The sequence below is a fragment of the Netta rufina genome (genome assembly GCF_964035555.1).
Source record: "Netta rufina genome assembly, chromosome: 3".
In the NCBI taxonomy this organism is placed as follows: Eukaryota; Metazoa; Chordata; class Aves; order Anseriformes; family Anatidae; genus Netta; species Netta rufina.
In genome coordinates, this window is record NC_140125.1 from 26,872,154 (window position 1) to 26,891,806 (window position 19,653).

The following is a 19,653-nucleotide window of genomic DNA, read 5'->3' on the forward strand; positions in this document are numbered from 1 at the left end:
TTGTTTTATATGCTGAGAGAGCTAAATACTCTGAAGAGGCAGGTACTTAAAATTTCACCCCTCCTGTTGAGGCCCTTGCCACGGCTTCCCGCTGTAAGATAGGAATAGTTCCACCCTCTCATTCCTCCAGGACACTGTGGAGACACTTTGAGAAGCAATCAGTCATGAGCACCACAGAGAAGCTCATCAAGGACTAGTTCTACACTGAAAGCAGAATTTGTGAGTAAATCAAGCCTGGGGCTACACAATGAATAAAGACACCAAAATAGCATTGAATAACTGCTCATTAACTGAGCATTGCCTATACTGTGCCTTGTGGGAATTCCTGCAATGAAAATGTGTAATAGTAGTGCATACAAATGAGAGAGGCAAATGGAAGGTGCATAAGCAAATTTAACTCTGACATTTCTTAAATGAGTGCATAACTTAGCTACCTTAATGATCTTTTAATGTATTTTTCTGTTTATTCAGATCTGTTTAAATATCCATAAATGTGTTTGCATCTTGTTGCAAGTATTTTTTTTTTAGCTGGTATGGGCAGAACTGTGAAGAAATATAATCATTTGAACAGCCTTTGAATTATTGTTAAATTGATATTTCATAGTTGATCTGTCTAGCTATTTTCCAGAACCTGAAGCAAACATACCAAAACAAAACATACGTGTTTTGTTGGACTCAATGATCCTTATGGGTCCCTTCCAACTCAGGATATTCTATGATTCTATGTGCAGTCTGACAAAGAAGAAAATGCCTCAAAGAGACTATTATCTATGGTAATCCTTATATTCTCAGAATTTTCATTTATGATTTTTTTTTTCATAAGAATCTTACCATCTGAAGTTTTTTTTTTTTTTTTTTCTCTTGATCTTCTATGGATATGACTAACATATTCATACATCAGTACTTCAGATACATATATTGGAAATCTATGCGTTGTGTTCTGATGAATATGATAAAAGATCGTGGTGTGCTCTCCAGGGAAACCTCTCAGATAAGAACCAGTTCAAGAACCATGGAAGTGAGCAGTCTGTGCAACAAGAATGTTAAGAACAATTTTACAGCCAAAAGTCAAGTGAGCCACACTTGCCAGAGAGATGCTGTTATGCTGTAAAGATCATTAAAGTCAATGCAATCTGAAAGGATTTTAAAAAGTCACAATGGTTCTTTTCTATAAATATAAATTTAACAAAAAGTTTGGGTCATTCTTTCCTTTCACTGAAAAAAAAGAAACAACAATAGTGCATCTCTTTAAAGCATGCTGTACAAAGAATAAAGGGCTGCCATACACAGCCTAAAGTTCAAAGACACAACAGGGTATGGTACAGCGAGAGGATATGTAATGAATAGATTTTTACACCATACCTAGTACATTTTCAGTGAAATGGCCTAAGTTCTATTCCGTCTGTATACTTTGTGGTATAAGAGAAAGTATTTGGCCTAGACTTCAGTAACTTGGAAAAAAAACACACAACACCTTTAAATAAATAAATAAACATAAACAAAGCAACAGCAATAACCAAAGCAGTACTCAGGAGCAAAGATTACACGTGAATGAATAACAGAGCAAGCAGTCACAGTTCTGCAAAGAAGAAGGAAAGCAGGATAGATTATTAGTAGCTCACAGTACTGGGGGCCCACTTCAGTCCTAGAGCCAGGACTGACTGCAGTTTGCAGCCATGTCACTTACTAAAGGGAGAAAAGTGACAAAGATACAAGTGGTGGCACAACTGGCCACACTCCGGAAGAGACACCCGGGTAACAGTTCAAACTGGAAAAAGAAATACAGGAAGGGAGTACACAGTAAATCCAACTGGTACACCCAAAGATTGCCACAAGTTTTTAATTGTTTATTTTATGACCTATTTAACCAAATGGTTTATATGACTTCCATCTTTTCCTGAACTGAGAAGTTTGGAACTGAACCGTGAGGTTGAACCACGTCTCAGAAGTAACATGGGACCAGGTGACACCTTACCGAATGCAGACCACAAAAGCTAAAGAGCTTGCTTTCTGTTTCTGACAGTACATGTATTAAAATCCACTTTTAAGGTCATTCAAGCTGAGGCTTGGTATTTGTTTCTGTTTCAGTCGACTTTTATCACTTTATCAGTAGGTGGCAGTAATAGACGATCCTGTGCAATTTCTGCTTCACAAAAGGAGTCTGGGAAAGCAAATAGCCTATTTTAGGGCAAAGCTGCTCCTTTTGTTTGTTCACAAGTGTGAGTGGTGAAAATGCACTTGACAAACTTATAAGCACATCCTCCTTTAAGACATAAAATTTCTTCTCATACCAGTTCTGGTATTTTTGGATGTGCTTAATATAATCATACTACAAAGTTGAATTAAATTAGATGCAAATATACAATATTTATTTTAAATATAATCCTCTCTAAAGATTAAATGTGCAGATGCCTTTAACGTTTCATATAACATTTATATACTCAATGTAATGACTTAAACTAATTATTAATACTTTTCAATACAAGAAACCTTTATTTCTCAGGAACAAGCCCTTCACCCAAGTTTTCTCTAGTCTTTGTGAAGAAGCAAATCCACATTCTGATGTGACCCCAAAGGTGAGAGATAACCACAGCATTTTCTAGGATAATACGTATACAGATTTTTATCTCTATACAACAAAGAGATAGGAAAAACTATATGCTGTCCTCCCAAAGTGCATCTTTTCTTACTCCTTTGACACAAGAAATTCAACTGGATAAAGAATTGCTGCATTAATGTTCCAGCCTTTTATATGCACCTTTACAAACCACTGTTCTTAAAGTGTTCATTCCTTCTGCTAGGGTTAATCATATTGTAAGTCACTGCAACAAAATGCCATTTTACCATTAGTCCCTGACACATTCTTTGTCATGATGCCCATCTGTACCAGTTAACCAGTTGGTAATACCTCCTGCATTTACCTTGGTGTCACTGACAGCAAAGTTTGTACTTATTTTAATCTGTGTTGTGACCTAGAATAGCTTAACTTAAATTTACCTTCATTTGTTCTTCTTCCTTAATATTTTTGTAGAGCCTGGCTTAGAAATCCTACCTGTTAGCAGTAGCAAAGCAGCCTGCTACTAATTTAGTACATGGTATAGGGAGCAAAGAAGAGGAATTTGATATATAATACAGAAGGAAGTAATTTCAGTATTGAAATTATGACATTCTAAATTCAATATAAACCAAGAAGGTTAAGCTAAGGAATGCAAAACAGCCAGCCCTACAGATGGTATTGATACATTATAATTTACCATTAATCCTCCCTTGGGAAGTCCCATTTCATCAGAGCAGCAAACACACAGATAAAATGAAGAAAGGCTTGCTAACAAAATGCCAAAAAGTTCTTGAATCTGACTTCTGTTCCAACTTTCTCATTCCACAAGATGACGGCCACAACTCTCACCGTTAACAGTGAGCATGTATTATTTTCTGGGCCTGAACTACAAAATGACAAATCTAATGGCATATGAAATAAAACTCAGAGAGATATGAGCACAAAACTAGGCGAGTAACAGGCCTGGTCTTGTTCTCATTCAAGTTGCTGGAAATCAAATCAGAGAGTCTGATGAAAATAAAAACTCATTGCTTCTGCCTATAAAAAACCTTACTGTTGGACAAAGCCATATTTTAGAGGCCTTTTCTTAAAAAAAAAAAAAAAAAAAAAGTGTACTTCATGAAATAATATGAATTTATTTTTAGAAAAGCGTTCAAGAACTTTCAGATATTTCTGTGTAGAGTTTGAGGTAAAATGTCTGAGCATGAAACTCAAATATCAATAGCAGATTTTGTAAACCGTCTCAAATGTCAAAGCAGCAAAAATATAATAATGACAAAGATATTTTATGGTTTGGAAGGGTTGGAAGAAAAGACATTCTTTAAAATGTTGATTTGTGGATCAAGCTGACATAAAAAAAATTATGCCCTTTTCTTCACAGAGTCAATATTTTGATGGTGTTCTAAAATGAAGACATATATTCCTGTGTGATCCAAAGATGGTAACGTTACTTTGAACTGCTAATCTTCCAAGTCCTTTTTTTTCTTTTCTTTTTTTTCATTCAAATTAGCAGTTTCCCAACAGAATATATTAATACGAGGAACTAGTAAATAAAGCATAATGCCACTGGAGAAAGCTGTCCTGTTTTCCAACACAGTGTTATGCTTATACAGTTTAACTTCTTCAGGTATGTTATAGACATCTGTTGTAATAAATATGCAATTTACAGTTCTCCGTGTTTTTTCCTTTTTTAACATCAGAAGCATGAAAACATCTTAATAAATAATTTATTTTTTTTTTAATTTAAACTAAGTTATGAGCTGATGAAAGACACCACAAACATAGGATGCCAGCTATTAAAAGTATAAAAGGTTCAATATGTTCACAACTACTTCAAGAAAAGTTTTGGAGAAAAACCTGAAGTCCAAACCCATCACAGTCACCTCTTCTAACACTGGGTTTTTGGAAATACAGCTCTTAAAATGGGTGATGCTCAAAGCTAGTGTGAAATGTTTCAATCTCAAGACCTCAGATGCTAATTGGAAACAGAAAGCATGCTATTTGCAGCACTGTAATAAGCTGTGGCAATTTTATTTTCGATGGGAATGTTAATGATGAGCCACAAATGCAAGTTCTTACAAAGCCTCTGAGAATAACGCTGTGTGCCCTATATTCCCCTCCCTTGCTGCTCCAGTTAAAACCATACATGCGGAAGGACAAATGAAAATGTTGCCATGGTGATCAGCGCAGCTACCAAATCATTTACCGTGTAGGAAGGATTCCCTAAAGAACCTTATTAAGCATTTTGTTACTCCATTTTAACAAATGTTTTCAGAAAGCCATTTTTATTTCACTGTCAAGGAAATAGCTACTCAGTCAGCTAATGCCTGTTTTCCTACCCTCCAAGACAAAGCCAAGCACGCCATGTGTCGGGAAATATTCTTGTTACAAGTTAGGAATAGGAATCTTAAACTGGGAAGTTTGAAATGGGAATCGGGATACAACCTAAATAAAACAAGACGTAGTCATGACATTTGAATGTTTGTTTTCAGAATAGGCATTGAAGCAGCTCTGTGCCTATTACACTACTGAAAGCTTCAGTTGGCAAATTAAAAGACAAACCTTTACATGAAAGAAATCATGACTCTGTTAGTTACAAGGAATATATTCTTTTACAATAATATTACTCTAATGTGATAAATGTTATTTTTACAATAATATTACATTATATACATTAACATGTCAGTTTTGTGTTAGACAGCTGGTAAATGAGCTAGCCCCAGTCCAAATCCATCTGTCCTGCGTGACCAGAGGGGGAGCAGAATGCAGGCGGTCAGGTCATGCTATCCGAGTTGGTTGGCAAAGAAAACTAAACGTGTCCAATGCAGCCGTCTTGTATTTCTGCTGCACAGAACAGTACAATGAACACTGACAGAAACAGTTAAAAACACATTCAAAGGTAAGAATATGCACTTTGAGCTCATTGCAAAAAGCTTCATTTAACAAGCTGCCATTTTTGGCATCTAAATTCGACATTGAAGTATCCCAAGACCCTCAATTCCTCAGCTAGTCTTTGCCTTGCAGGTTCTTAAGGCACTCAAGGCATCCAAGTTTCTGCACACGAGGTGTGCTACGTTACGGGTGGCTGTTCAGAGCCTCAGATCATTCAGAGTAATGGAATTTTCTGACAAAATTCTCCTCCCTCTTAACTTTTGAGGCTGACTTCACACATCTGTTTTCACAGAGTGAAATTTCCATCGTATTGACATACCATACATATAAAGTAGAGAACTGAGGGACCTCTCCTAATACATCAGACCAGAGAGAAGCTTTCAATTCATTCTTGAAGAACATTAAATAAATAAATAAGTAAATAATGTAACAGTTGTTTCCATCAGATGCCTTGATTGATATTAATTGTACTTAATAAATACTGATCATTCATACTCCATATCTCATTCTTTTCCTGTAGCTACACACCTGTGGTTTTACCCTGCTGGGCTGCTGAACTCCACCACAACCACTCTCTCAGTCCCCCCCTCCGCCCCTTAAAGATAAAAAGGGAGAAAATATGATCAAGTGGCTCAAGAATTGAAATAATGACAGGGCGATCACTCACGAATTATCACCATGAGCAAAACAGACTCAAGGTAGGGAGATTATTACCGATCACTTCTGCTCCAGCACCTGGAGCACCTCCTGCCTTCCTTCTTCACTGATCTTGGTGTCTGCAGAGCTATTTCTCACTCCTCTCTCCCAGCTGCTGTTGCACAGCATCTTTTTTTCCCTTTCTTAAACCTGCTCTCCCAGAGGCCCAACCAACATCGCTCCTGCCTTGGCTCCGGCCAGCGGCAGGTCGCTTTTGGAGCTGGCTCTGCTCTGACATGGGGCAGCTGCTGGGCTCTGCTCACAGAAGCCACCCCTGCTGACCCCTGCTACCAAACCCTTGACACATAAACTCAATGCATCACTTTAGACAAAGCCAGAAGAAAAAACCTCCCTGAACCCTCCAAATTATTTGCTGATAATTTCTCTCATGACAAGTCTGTGGCTGCAGAACAAACAGACTTGGTGGCTGTTGATGGCACTGTCCTTGACGTGTATTCTAGAGCAACCTTCTGTTACCATTGCTCTGCATCCCCATAAAGTCTCGCTCTCATGAGTGAAGGCATGTAGAGTGCTGCTTAGAAACTGTAATCCCCCCTTCCTGGACTGATCAGGGCAGAACTTACACCCTTCACTAAGCCTCTCAGGAAGCTGATATATTACAGTTCAATTTCCTTGCAAAAATAATTTAAATCGCTATCATTCAAAATAAGGTGCAAGCAGCCACGTTTTTCCAGTTTTATTGATGCAGAACTCGTAAGTAACTGTATATTTTCACTTTGCTTGTGCTGACAGTGCTGCTAAGGTTGTTTTTGTAGTCAAGTTTATTACAGTCTTCACAAAACATATTTATAAACATCACTTACTGTATAAGAGTGATCATTCCAAACACTGTAAATCACCAGCATTTTTTCCTAAACAATGCTACTTGCGGAAAGGTCACACTACTCTTTTTGGATACAAATTTGTAAAGGCAAATGAATTAACTCACCTTCCAAAGAAAATAAGAATGTTAAAAATAGCTTCGGAGTCGGTATGACTCATTTAGGTCTCAGAAAAATCTATGACTGGCAAAGATATCTACAATATGATACTGTACTCAATACTTTCATTAAGACCCAAATAATCTTCATGAAAACTGAAATTAAACTTGTGCATTGGTCTGAAAAATAAGGATTACTTTGATATTTTTTTTAGGATTCTTTTACTTATTTATACCAGAAAATGCACTGCCTTCTAAAAATCTTGTAACTCTGGGCTAAGTATTGATATCTGAGGAAAATATGCTAAAACCAATAGCATGCACCACCAATACCAAATTTTAACATAAGATATTTTTAATTGGAAACTGACTCAAAGGATAGTACAAAAGAGTTTCTTCTCCCTGAAGGGATTTTCAGATGCAGGTACTGGAATAATAAGGGGATCTTCTCCAATATGAGCATCACAGTATGCCAATAAATCTGCTGCAGCCTTGGATACCTAGTAGAAGAGAATAAAGAACAATTACAGCATTTAAATCTGAACCAACTGGCATCACATAAATATTCTTCATATAACATACAATAATGGAAACTCATAAAATAGTAAACCAGTTTATTCTTCTTTACATTACAAGTAACCACAGCTCTGCATTTGTGCTGCTAAGATGTATGCCTTGTAATCCTCACACACATTTTACCTAACACAGCGACAAGGGATGGTATTGATTTATATGACTCATATTCTGCTGTTCCTCTCCATCAGAAGCAAGGTCAGGAGCGTATACTCAATGAAATATCTAGCTACTAATAGTTCATAAGCAATATCAATTCTCCTTGAAGCACATCTTTGTAGAGGCCTTCTGCCTCAGCTCTTATTCCCAGGCATTAAAGCAGCAAAGTTGGATGGTTCCCCACAGACTCTTTCTACCCTTTCCTCCTCTAGATGTGGAAAAAAAAAAAGTTTTTTAGGCATGTGACCATGGAATTAAAAAAATAAATCAGGAGCAAGACTTGCAAATCATTTCTCATAGCTCCCATTTAAGCTGAAGTCACCTTTTTCAGTGAAGTCAAATATCTTTTATTTAGTAAGTTATTATAAGTAATGCTTTAGTCATCACATTTAAGCTTGACCTTTACATTAACACTTTTAGGCTTCTAAAATAAACAATTCTAAGGTCTCCAAATTCTGAATTCTGGCTTATGCTTACTGAAAAGTCCTATAGAAATGTAACAGCATGTTGATATTCAAGATATTTTGCAAGAAATGGAAAATGAAAATATTTCAGCTCTAGATGAAATCTCGAAACCTTTGCAAATTTGTGCCTTAAAAATATTGATGATATTAGGCCACTGTGATTTATTTGTGGTTAGTTTTTTTTTCCAAGAACTTAAGATATAGACTTGAATTATTTTTGCTCAGTTGTTTTATTAGCAAGATATTTACAACTACCTGTATCTCTTTGCTTTGTTTAATTATTGTCTTTCCAATATTGTAATGGAGCTGAAAAAAGGAGATAGTCTTTACAAAAACATCTTTTCTCTGAGCACCAGGAGAGATTCTCCTCAGCCAAATACTGATGTGAACAAGTTTGCACAACTACAGTAAAAAGGAAAAATAAATCTGATTTCTGGTATTCTTCTGACAGGTATGTCGCCACTGTTAGCTTTACCTTCCCCACACCCTGCCTGCTTTGGTAGAAGTCCAACCCGTAGTAGGCTTCAGATTAGGCCTATGAAGTCAGTGGGTGTTAGATCATGATTCATGCAAATTTAAATTAGCTTCCCAAAGGAAATAAGTGACTTTCTATCTTTAAAATCCACTAAAACATGCCTTTGTAGGATGCTTAAACCCAGTCGCCTCTTACAGTTGGCATCCCAGTAGACTACCTATCTCCTAGCTGAGGAAGCAGGGCTGTTTATGTTACTTAGAATTAGTTGGCTCATGAATTAGCCTGTGAGACAAAAGGGTGGGCAGAAACACTACAGATGAACAATAGATCGCTGGGCCAATACAAAGCTGAAGACTGAGAACAAAATGAATGAATCAGCTGGCAAAGATATCGAGAAGGGCCACTGCTTCTGAAAAGAGAAGCAGGACAAGCAAAAGCAGTAGAGACAGACTTCAAATACAAAGTTTTAATTATTTTCAGACATTCTTCAATTAGCTACTTGCTAAGCAATGACAAAGGAATGAGATTAAGGGCATGTCTAGACTCAGAGATAGAATTATAATGGCCAAACTGAAAGCTTGGGAATGCTATCATATTCCCAATTTTCATTTAAATTTACTTGTGAATTCTTAAAAAGCAGATTCTCTGGAGAGAGGCATAATGTCACTTACTATGAAATTCGTATCAAGCCCCAAAAGATCAGAAGACAGCAAAGATGCTTTTCTTTGCTAATGACCTACGCTGGCCTCAGGAGAATACAACCTAGCATAGAATGCATCCCCTGAAGGAGAGGTCAGCATGTTTCCCGTAACTGCAGGAGGAATGTGTATTTTCAGGTAACGACGATCACCAGAATATTCATAATTACTCAACATAAGCATTTTCACTTTCCTATTGTCTTTTAAGCTCAGCTGCATCTCTCAAATTAAAGTAGTTCTATGCTTTAATTGATTTCTTTGGTCCTGAACTTTCTTTTACTCAGAGCAAGTTAAATTCAGAGCCACAGTTGCCCACAAAAAAACTCAATGACATTTATAGTGTTACATCATCATCAACTTTACTGCCACAAAACCTAATGGAGACCTACTCTAATTCTCTGGATCCCTGAGAATGGGTTTATTAAAGATGCTCAGCACATTCATCTTCAATTATTAAGGTACTGAATACGTTTTTTTTTGTATTTTATTCATGAAACCAACAATCATTCTAAGCAGGTTGATCCTACACGAGTGGAGAACCAATGCTGGACTTCAGCAGACTGACCTTCCCATAACTATCATGCTTGTTTCACGTACGGATATGCAGCATCAGCCCAGGAACATTCTTTTTGTTCAGTGAAAGAGAAATGCAATTTCAGCCATCAGTCTCAGGAGGGGTAAACCCAGCAATTTCATTTTTTCTCTACGTATCACCGTGCTTTGACATCATACGGCAATGAAAAAGATTTTCACTAGCAAAAATGCAACACATTTTTATATGTAACTTACACTCTACTGAGCAGGTAGGAATGCAAAACATTTTGAAGCACCTTCTTCAACATCAGGGTGTTTAATTCACAAATTAGTTTGCTTTCAGACAAACTATAATACAATTTAGTGGAAAGCAAACCTGAACAACAAACAAGAAACTGAGGAACACAATCACATTTCAGTGCATTGTCACAAACTCAACCTCCCAGCCTGGACTAGGCCACGCATTTTCGTCCTTTAAAAAAGGAGCTGGAGAGGAGAAATCCTCCCATTGGGATTCCAGTGATTGTGAAACTGAATTACGGCATTACTTCACTTCGTCTGGCATAGCTCATGCTCATGCAGTGAAAAAATGTCCACTTACTGTGGAGAGTTAAGTTAGAAGATCACATTGCAGCAGCAATGAAAACACTGCCAATGTTGCTCCCAGCCACAGGAACCAAATTCGGAACTGTGGGCAAAAAGATGCCAAATATAACATTGCCTCCAGTGTGTTTCCTGCTCAGTGTTATTATTCAGAACAACAGTGGCAGAAGACCTCTGCATTATGCACTGCATTAAAGCTGCAGCAGAGACAGACAGCTTTTTTAGCATAGGTCAGCACGCACAGGTTGCCTAATGGCCAATGCTGTGGTTGGTTACCATAGGAAATGATATGCTCCTCGCCCTATTTCTATCACGGAGGGAGTTAAGTGAAGGCCAGTCCCTCACAGCTTCTATTCACCTTTAGGCTTACTTGGAGCTGAATGATGCTGGGCAGTTCCAGAACAGCTTTTACCAAGGCTTAAAGTAAAAGCATCTGATTTGAATATCCAGAGGAAACTAACGCACATTTATCATTTCAGCTCACCTACGCGATACAGCTTGGTCTGCAGACTCAAAGCAATTTATACCTACTGCAGAAGTGGCTGAAAAAAATCAGACTCCAGTTTGATTGATGAGTTCTAACAGGAAGTTAGCATTTCATTTTTAAAAATATTTTAAAATGTGTAGATAGAGGGGGTAGAGTATATCTGTATCCTGTATTACACCGATCTCCCATTTTATACAATTATTTTTATTCTGTGCAATGACAAATACATCGGGTTGTCAAACTACTGAAAGGAAGGAAGAAAAAGAACAACACACGCTCAACCCTGATGCTTTGAAGAATTAGTCTCAGGAGGACAGTGGAATTTTACCATTACATTTCAGAACAACAGAGGTGATAAAAACAGCCGAAGTTAGAACATAATCCCGTTAGCTGCGCTAATAATTACAAGCTTCAATGACAGGGCAAAATGCTGCAATTACGATGTCTGTCTTGTCACGGATTGTGACTAATTACCATCTTTGCTATGACACCCACTCTGCTTATCCTTTACATCTAAAACAAAGATTCACACCCGTTTATTGCCAACCCCACCACTTATCTCCCAACACCATTCAGAAACAGTTGGGGATATTTTCTACCTTCTTAAAGAAAAAAGAAAATGGAATAATAGCTGATACACCACCATGCTTAGTGTCAGAGCACTCCTCCTCGCTTTCCTGCTTGTGAAGGGAAGATTAAGTAGTGCTTTATTCTTGGGACAACTGTGATAAAGCACCAGTATTATCTTTGCTTTCTCAACTTCACTGCTAGTATCTTTGGTAGACGCATTATTCTACCAGTCATGAGGCCATTTTTCATCTGATTTCATTTCACGTTTTCTAGCTTGGAATCCGCACCTCCTGCTTTCTACTTACTTCATTATAATTCCAGCCATTCCTTCTGCAGGGAAGGAAGACAGCTTCAATTTACGATCCTTTGGGGGCTTCTCGTTCTCAAGGTTTGCAAAAACCCACCATGGTAATACTCCTTCCAGCCACCAATCTGGACATGCATAACTTTGTCTTCTCCTTTTAAGTTGTCCTGTTTCTCTCACACCTCAGCAGTGTGAAAAAAAGGTTGTGGAACCTCAAAACATTGCATTGCTTGCTGCTCTGAATGGCTGTAGGATTTTTAAATCAGTTGAAAAAAATCGAGAACACAGTGGGGAATGTGCAAATAGAAATGGACTTCTAATTACAACATTTTAGTTGAGCAGACCCAACTGTAGCTGGTTACAGAAACTACAAAGTGCCTCTGTAGTAGAAAGGTGGAACTTCTAATTTCCCTGGTCAATAATGCAGGTACCTGGAAAATTTCCTTTTTCATGTTAACAATGTGGTCTTGTCTACCACGGGAACAACCACTTCGTTACAGCAACTTGCAAAACAGTGTCTAATGAAGTTATTTGGAAAGAACTGATCTTTCGTTAAATGTCTAACTCGTTTAAGCAGTTGCAAAACAGCTGGGGAAAAAAAAAAAGGAAATTAGTTCCTTTCTCTACCTTTACAGTTATGATCTGAGAACTCAGATCTCCTGATAAAACCATTTGAAGTCTCTTGGCAAAATTCACCTATAGTGAAGCACACACTTGACTATTTCAAAGATTAGAGGGCAAAGCAGATCTTGAGGAAATAAGAAAACCAACCAAGCTCTTTTCACAGTCCCTCATACACTCGTTCAAAGACATTCTAGAAATCAAGACCAAACGTCTGCAAATCATACTTAGTTTGTGTTAGTGTCCCATGTACATTAATTGTACATTATGTTAGTTGTACATTATGTTAACATGTATTCTGGACTAATGAAACACATTAGATTTTTCTTTGGTGCTTTTTGCAGTCCCAAACTGAAATGTAAAACAATTGCACTTTTAAGTTATCTGGTTTTTAGGTCTACTACATATGCTAATAACTGTGTTCTTGTTAATTAAACTAACTGCAAAAATAGCCTATGTCGTTCTTACACATGTAATTAAGAACACCATTATACATCTAACAAATGAAGCTATCTGCAGAACCGAGCTAATGGTTCAGTGTGTGAAAGTTATAATTTGATTACATAAAAGCAAGTTTAAGACAATCTACTGAGTATCAACAATTTCAAATTACAATAACGTGGCCCACATTTTTTTAACCCTCTTCTTGGCCACTCATTCACACCCTTTCCTTCTTGTCAGTTCTGTTGTTCATGCAGCTGCAATGTGGCTTAAATCAGGTGGCCAACTCGTCTGAAAACTAACCTGGAGGGCTGCACTGAAAAGGCAGAGCCATACGTAAGGAAACAAATACCCATCCCTAGGAGCATACTTCTATTATGTAATGGACTTGCCAGGATACTCTACGAGACAGAAACCACAGCTATGCAAATTCAGTGGTCTAGCAAGCCACTGCTAAAAACTGAAACAAAATGCAGCAACTGAGATTTATATTTTCATATAAGCAAGACTGACTACTCATGTCAATTGCACTAATATTTCTGAGTTATAAATACTGTCATTTTAATTTACGAGTTTATGAGCTGATACTGCCTTATAACTCAACACAGAATTTTGATTTCAGCTGATCCAGTCTTTTTGGATTATTAAAGGTAGGCTGTACCACAAAGCAGTGAGTGCATTCAAAATATTGACAAAAAGTCAAAGTTTACCTTCATTCTGTCCATGTATGCTTCCATTTTCAATTGCTCCACAGCTTTCCTAGCTTGAGATATGTTGGTTGTACTGTTCGACATTAACTCCTTCATTTTGTTTTCCCTGGAGGAGACAAAGTTGAGACAATTTAAAAGTACAGCCAGCAAATACACCAATTAGTGATAAGACAGTTACTGAAATCTAACCAGTGCCCCCACATCACCACACTGACACTGCCAGGCTGTTAGGTTATAAATACAGATCAGATACCATTTCTATCTGTTTTCTTGTTCAGTAGCACCTGATTGCATCACAGATTTGCATCGTTGACTGCAGCTATTCATCCTGGATTCTGCAAACAACATGTAAATGCAGATTACACTGCAAGTGTTTCGGTGCAGAACTTGTCACTCTGGTTCAGAAGCTCAGGACACTGTTCCCAAACAGACCCTGCAGTCACCATGCAGTTTGGCTCCATACCCCAATTACACCTACTCACATGAGAACAAGTCCAGAAATGTGCACGATGAAACTGAATGCCACATGGATCTCACCAAGCATCAGAAACAGAGATATTTAAGGTAGGAAAATAAATCAATATTATGACTATAGAAGTACTTTAGCAATGAAGAAGCTGAGATTGAGAAGAAATGATGCCTCAGTTTCCAAATTTTTCTTGCAGATCTCCAACAAAGTAAAAAGACAACTAAAACCATGTACAGCATGGTATGTTACACCAAAATGAATGCACTGTTTTTGAAGAGATCTGCAACTCTTGGGAAACTAACCTGCCGAACTCCAGGTTAAGCAAAGGAGTTGTGCAGAATGACTTTGGTACTTTTTCCCTTGCTTTTTAGCGTTTCCTTTGGCAACGTGCAGATTCAGAGACAACATCCCAAGTCCTGCTGGCACGGGAATTTAATAATTCAGAGTTACTCACTGAGGAATACTTAGGTATCAAGGTTATCGAGTGTTAAAAAAAAAAAACAATAAACAAAAGCAAAGAGATTGCTTTTATAATTGTCAGTCTGGTAGTTTACAAATCTGAGAAAATACTACCATGTTTCTAAACTGAAATGAGCGTGAGGAAAAAGCGCACTGAAGAAGGCACTGCCGGGAGCAAAGTGCAGAAGTGCACTACAGAAAGCACTGCTGGGTGCAGCTGCAGCTGCAGCCCATGAGGCCAAGGCAGATGTCCCACGCCTGGTTCAAGGAGCCACAGCAAGCAGTAAGCAGTGAGATCCACTGGGATTTCAGTTAAGGATTTGGTAGCCGTGCGCACCAATTTTAAGGTCTGGCAGTGGTTTAATCCAAAAGATTTGGGAACCGCTGAGTTAAGACCTATTGAGAAAACCTTGGGCAGAGTGAGGCTGTGATCAGGGAATGGGTGATGTAGAAGGAGCAGAAGAGGAGCGAGTCTCAGTGCTGAAGCCCCTGCAGCTCATGGCTAAGCAGTTCAAGCCATTTCCTCTGCCCTCAGGTGTCCTGAAGCAGCGGCGATTCAGGAGAAGTCTCCTTGGTCCACGGATACTGAGACATAAGAACACAATTACTGCCTGATGTACACATCACGGCATGAGCTGGTCAAAGGGTCACCTAATTAGGGTACGTCAGTGTTTCAGTGGTTTTCTTGCACTGATACTCCCTAAGGAGCCAGTCTTTCGAAACGACTGCTTCCAGCTTATTTTTGGACAAGCAGTGAACATCTATAACTACACAAATTTCCCTTCCTGAAACTCAATAGCTTACCTAATCCAATAACCAGGGGATGAGATATAAACAAGAAATTAAGTATGACACAGCAAATACTCTTGTAAACAAAAATGACACACACGATGTCCTCAGCGTTTTTGCGTCAGTAGAACACAATCCAGAGCACATAGGGAACGGAGAAAGAACTTTTCAACTGGTTTGATCTCAGAAGACACTCACATTCGGAGACAAGGCAATGACAGCTGTTACTTCTCCTTTCTGAAATTGTTAGTCTGTGCTGTAAATATGGAATTTATGGTAAATATGGGTGGAAAAATACAAATATGATGGTTCACCATCTCTGGTTCACCATGCTCAGCACTAATTTGTAGGAACATGACAACCTTTTTCAGTACTTGTACAAGCTTGGGCAGTAGAAATGCTACCCTAAATTATATTGTGAGTCAAAATAAAACGGGAGCTTTAATACACGCAAATACAAAGAACACGTTTTCTCTATGTGTGTGTTCAGCGGAACACACAGTTCTCCCTGAAATGCACCCTAACTAAAATTGTGTTAGACAGCAGGAGCTTTTTTTCCCCCTCTTTGCCTTTGTTTCCAATCTGCTAACTCATTTCCTCACGGGGTACAGGATTAACTACACGTGGAAGAGCTGCCTTTGCATAAAATGCAATGCCCAGTACAAAATCCACAACCAACCAGCCAGCCTCCAAACAATTTTTGGATGTGTTTTGCCTTGCAGTGGAGGAGCAGAGAGGCTCCTAGGCAGTCACAAGAGCGGGAGGTGCAGAATTACAGCTCATCTCTTGTCTTTTTCTTTGATCCCCCCCCAGCTTTTAAGCTATAAAGACAAGAGTAAACACATTCATCTTTGTTTACAAAATGATGCCCCTCCAAGTATAAATCATTTAAATTTTGTTATCATCCCCATGGCTAGACTAGTAATGACCACAGAGATGAAAAATCAAAGCTAAGTGAAGTACAGAGCCATGTCTTCATGTGCACAGCAAAGTCCAGAGGCAAATTAGAAATTTGATTTTGAATAATACAGTTCAATTAAAGTGCACTGAGTAACTGAAACTCCACGAACAGTCTCGAGGATTCCAGATCTCCCTGGCTTTTCTGGTAGTTCACTCAAACCATAGAACTTGCACACATTAGAACCAGAAAATTTGAGCGTTTCTAGTAATTCCAGCTGGTTTTTAAGCACCTGCTGGGTGAGGGATTCAGTGATGACCATGAAGGAATTCTGAACAGTCTGTTAGGCACAAAAATGTTTAAAATAATTCAAACCCTTTTTTCCCAAACAAGGCCACAAACATCAAAATACATCTGTGCCTGTATTCCAATACAACAAAGCTGGGGGGCGAAATATGTAGCTACTTTGGTAAATTATTTCATGGTATTAGAAAATGATCAGATTAAGTAGTTTTATAAAAAAAAAAAAAAATCTAAAAAAGAAAACAATCTGGCCACAGGTGTTTCATCCACTGGAGAAAATTTTCATTTATCCCTCGTTTATTTATACCCTAAGGCACAAACATTTGTTCTGTTCCAAAGCCTGCTCCTACCCTGACCTTTACACACACCTCAGTATTTAACTACCGTAGTTCTGGGAGTGCTTAGCACCCATTTAAGTATCCAAGCTCTTTTTTTTCATGTCATTTCTGGTTCTAGAACTTCATAAGGCAGATTTATCCCGTTTCACATTTCACTTACTAAGCTAAATACATCTCTGACTTCCCTCATGATGCACAAATAGAGTACGCACTGGTGTATTGGTCACGACCCTATCAGATATTAAATGGTGTTGACAATCTGAATTGTTCCCACTCCCAAACCTGACTGTGATGAGCTGGCTGTCTTAGTGGCTAATTCTTCGGCTGAGACGTGCTTCTGCACTCCTTAGGACCTATGATATGCTTTAGTAACCATGGGCTCAATATTCTTTAATGAAATAACATTGTTACTTAGAAATAAAGCTCTGGAGAGAAAAGAAATTTTAGTAACGAGACAATCGTATACCCTTTGTCTGGAGGCTCACTCCCTGGAATCTGAGGAACCTTCTTTGCCAGATGAAGAGCTGTGGGATGTCTGTCCCAGTGCTCCAGCTGAGCCCACAGCTGCTGAACAGCCCCGGCCCTGCTCCAAGCACTGAGGTGTTCTCCGGGACAGCACAGCCAGGTTTGTGACCTGCACGGCAGCAGCCTACACGGTGCCCAAAAGGAATAGCTTCTCCCCATCATTTCAATCACCTACAAAGCCTCGAACCAGAAATTACTCAGCTGGGTTCACGATGTTCACCCCTGCTTGTTTTTCCAGCAGCCCCCTATTAGGTTAGATCGATGCATAGGCACATGGGCTCTGATAATCACCCTAGTTACAGTAACCCTGCTGTGATCAGACTACGTGCAGTCTACCTGTTACTGGTGCATGCCAGCGGTCCTAGATCACACGGGAGCTCATTTATGCAGCATATTAAAAATATGCAGTGCACCGAGCTCACCGGCCTGGTCGCAGTGACTCCTTTCTTTACGGGGAGCACTCATCCCGTTAACGAACGACAGCGGCAGCCCCTGCACGGCCCTTTTTGGCCAAGCAGTTTCTGTAGTATGGCACACTGTGTTGGCCAGCCGTTTCCAAACTTACTGCTCCTGAAAGCTGCGTGGTGACAGCCCCCCGTCCCATCCAGCTGAGGGGGCTTTGTCTGTTTGCTTGACCTTTTTACCTGAGATGAACCCCATGCTTTTTTTTGCTGGATACAGTTAAGTGATTTGTGCCAAAGATTTTAATCTCCGGGGCTCATAAAAACGCTTGTGAAGAGCAACTTTTCTTTGTTTGTTTTCGGAACAGATTGTACCCGACAGCGCTTCAAAGGCCAAGTTATCTCCTGATAACCCAGGAAGTTACATATTTGCAGGAACAATTTGACCTTGCATAGGTAAGAGGTGCAACATACATTTACCAAACATTACTAATGCCCATTAGTGAAATGCAGGGTCTGAAATACTGCGGAACATGTAAGCAAAACGTAGTTTCAAGCTCTTCAGTGTGAATTTCTATGAGGAATGGGATGAGAAGGGATCGGATGAAAAGCTGTGAGGCACATTTTCCCCCTTACACTTCCGAGTAGGGTCGTAAACCACCACACCAAAAGGGTGCACTGTAGAACAAACTCTAAAAAGCCCCACACCCAACTGTTGCGTTCCCCTTTCTCTCAACAACCTTTCAACAAGGTTGCCAACTGCTCTGGTGTGGTCTGCAGCTTCTGGGATTCCCCGCTCTGAAGAGCACCTCCCGCACCAGCTCCGTAGCCCCTGGGCCACGCAGCACGGCAGAAACATTAACCCAAATCACGCAGTCAGTCCCAATGGCATTTGAGGGAATAGTCCCTGAACCAAATACGACAGTGAATCAAATTCTAAATTGCAGAAAGATCCCCAGACGTACCTAGCCACCTGCAAACACACCAGGAATATGAACGGCACCGTCTCCAGCCTTGCTTGATGCCAAACTGACAGGAAGGAGTTTCAGGGGTAACTCCATCCCCTCAGCAGCACCAGCAGAAACCATCCGCCTAGAGGCAGGACCGCTCGTCACGGTCAGACTCGTCGCTCCACACACACCCCAACTTCACGGAGAGCTGCCGACCGCCTAACTGCGGAACAGCCAAACTTCAGCAGCTCGGTTTACACCTAACGCAGTGCCGAGCCCCCATCCCACCGCCAAGCTCCACCGATTCCCGTCGCCGTGCCCGTGTTGTATAAGCCAGCGTCCCCTTGGGCTGCCCCCTCCGCCCCGCTCCCAGCCCCGGCCCCAGCGGCAGAACCTGGCTTGTGCCGCCCGGCGCTCCCCGCGCTGCTCCCGGCGGCGACGAGCCGAGCTGGGTGCCGGCAGGCGAAGCCCCGGGCCGCCGGGCGGGCAGTGCGGCGGAGGCTCGGCCCGATCCCGCTCGGTCCCGCCCGATCCCGCTCGGTCCCGCCCGGTGCCGGGCTCCCGGGGCTGCCCAGGCTCCTCCCGCCCGGCGGCACATGGCGGGGCGGCGCCCTGAGGCGCTGAGGGGCGGCTGCGGGCGGGAAGGCGGCCGTGAGGGGAGGCAGCGCCAGGGCGGCTCAGATAGCGACATGGTACAGAAACGGAGCCCACACGGCGCATTTACTGGGGGATTCGGACATATCTAGAAGTTAAGGGGGGAAGCAGCTGCTTTAAAGCACAGTTTTGTGCCTGGTGCC

At 40.2% G+C, this 19,653-nt stretch overlaps 1 protein-coding gene across 1 annotated transcript; it reads right to left on the reverse strand.

Moving 5' to 3' along the window:
• Nucleotides 1–7,456: 7,456 nt before the first annotated feature.
• On the reverse strand, nt 7,457–19,359 carry GNG4 (G protein subunit gamma 4; the record flags this gene model as incomplete). The annotated part of the gene is made up of 3 exons (XM_084285017.1): nt 19,251–19,359; nt 13,725–13,830; nt 7,457–7,585 (listed from the first exon to the last, which is right to left on the reverse strand). Exons 2-3 carry the CDS (start codon nt 13,818–13,820, stop codon nt 7,457–7,459), a joined length of 225 nt encoding a protein of 74 aa, XP_084141143.1. The 5' UTR covers nt 13,821–13,830; nt 19,251–19,359.
• Nucleotides 19,360–19,653: the final 294 nt, after the last annotated feature.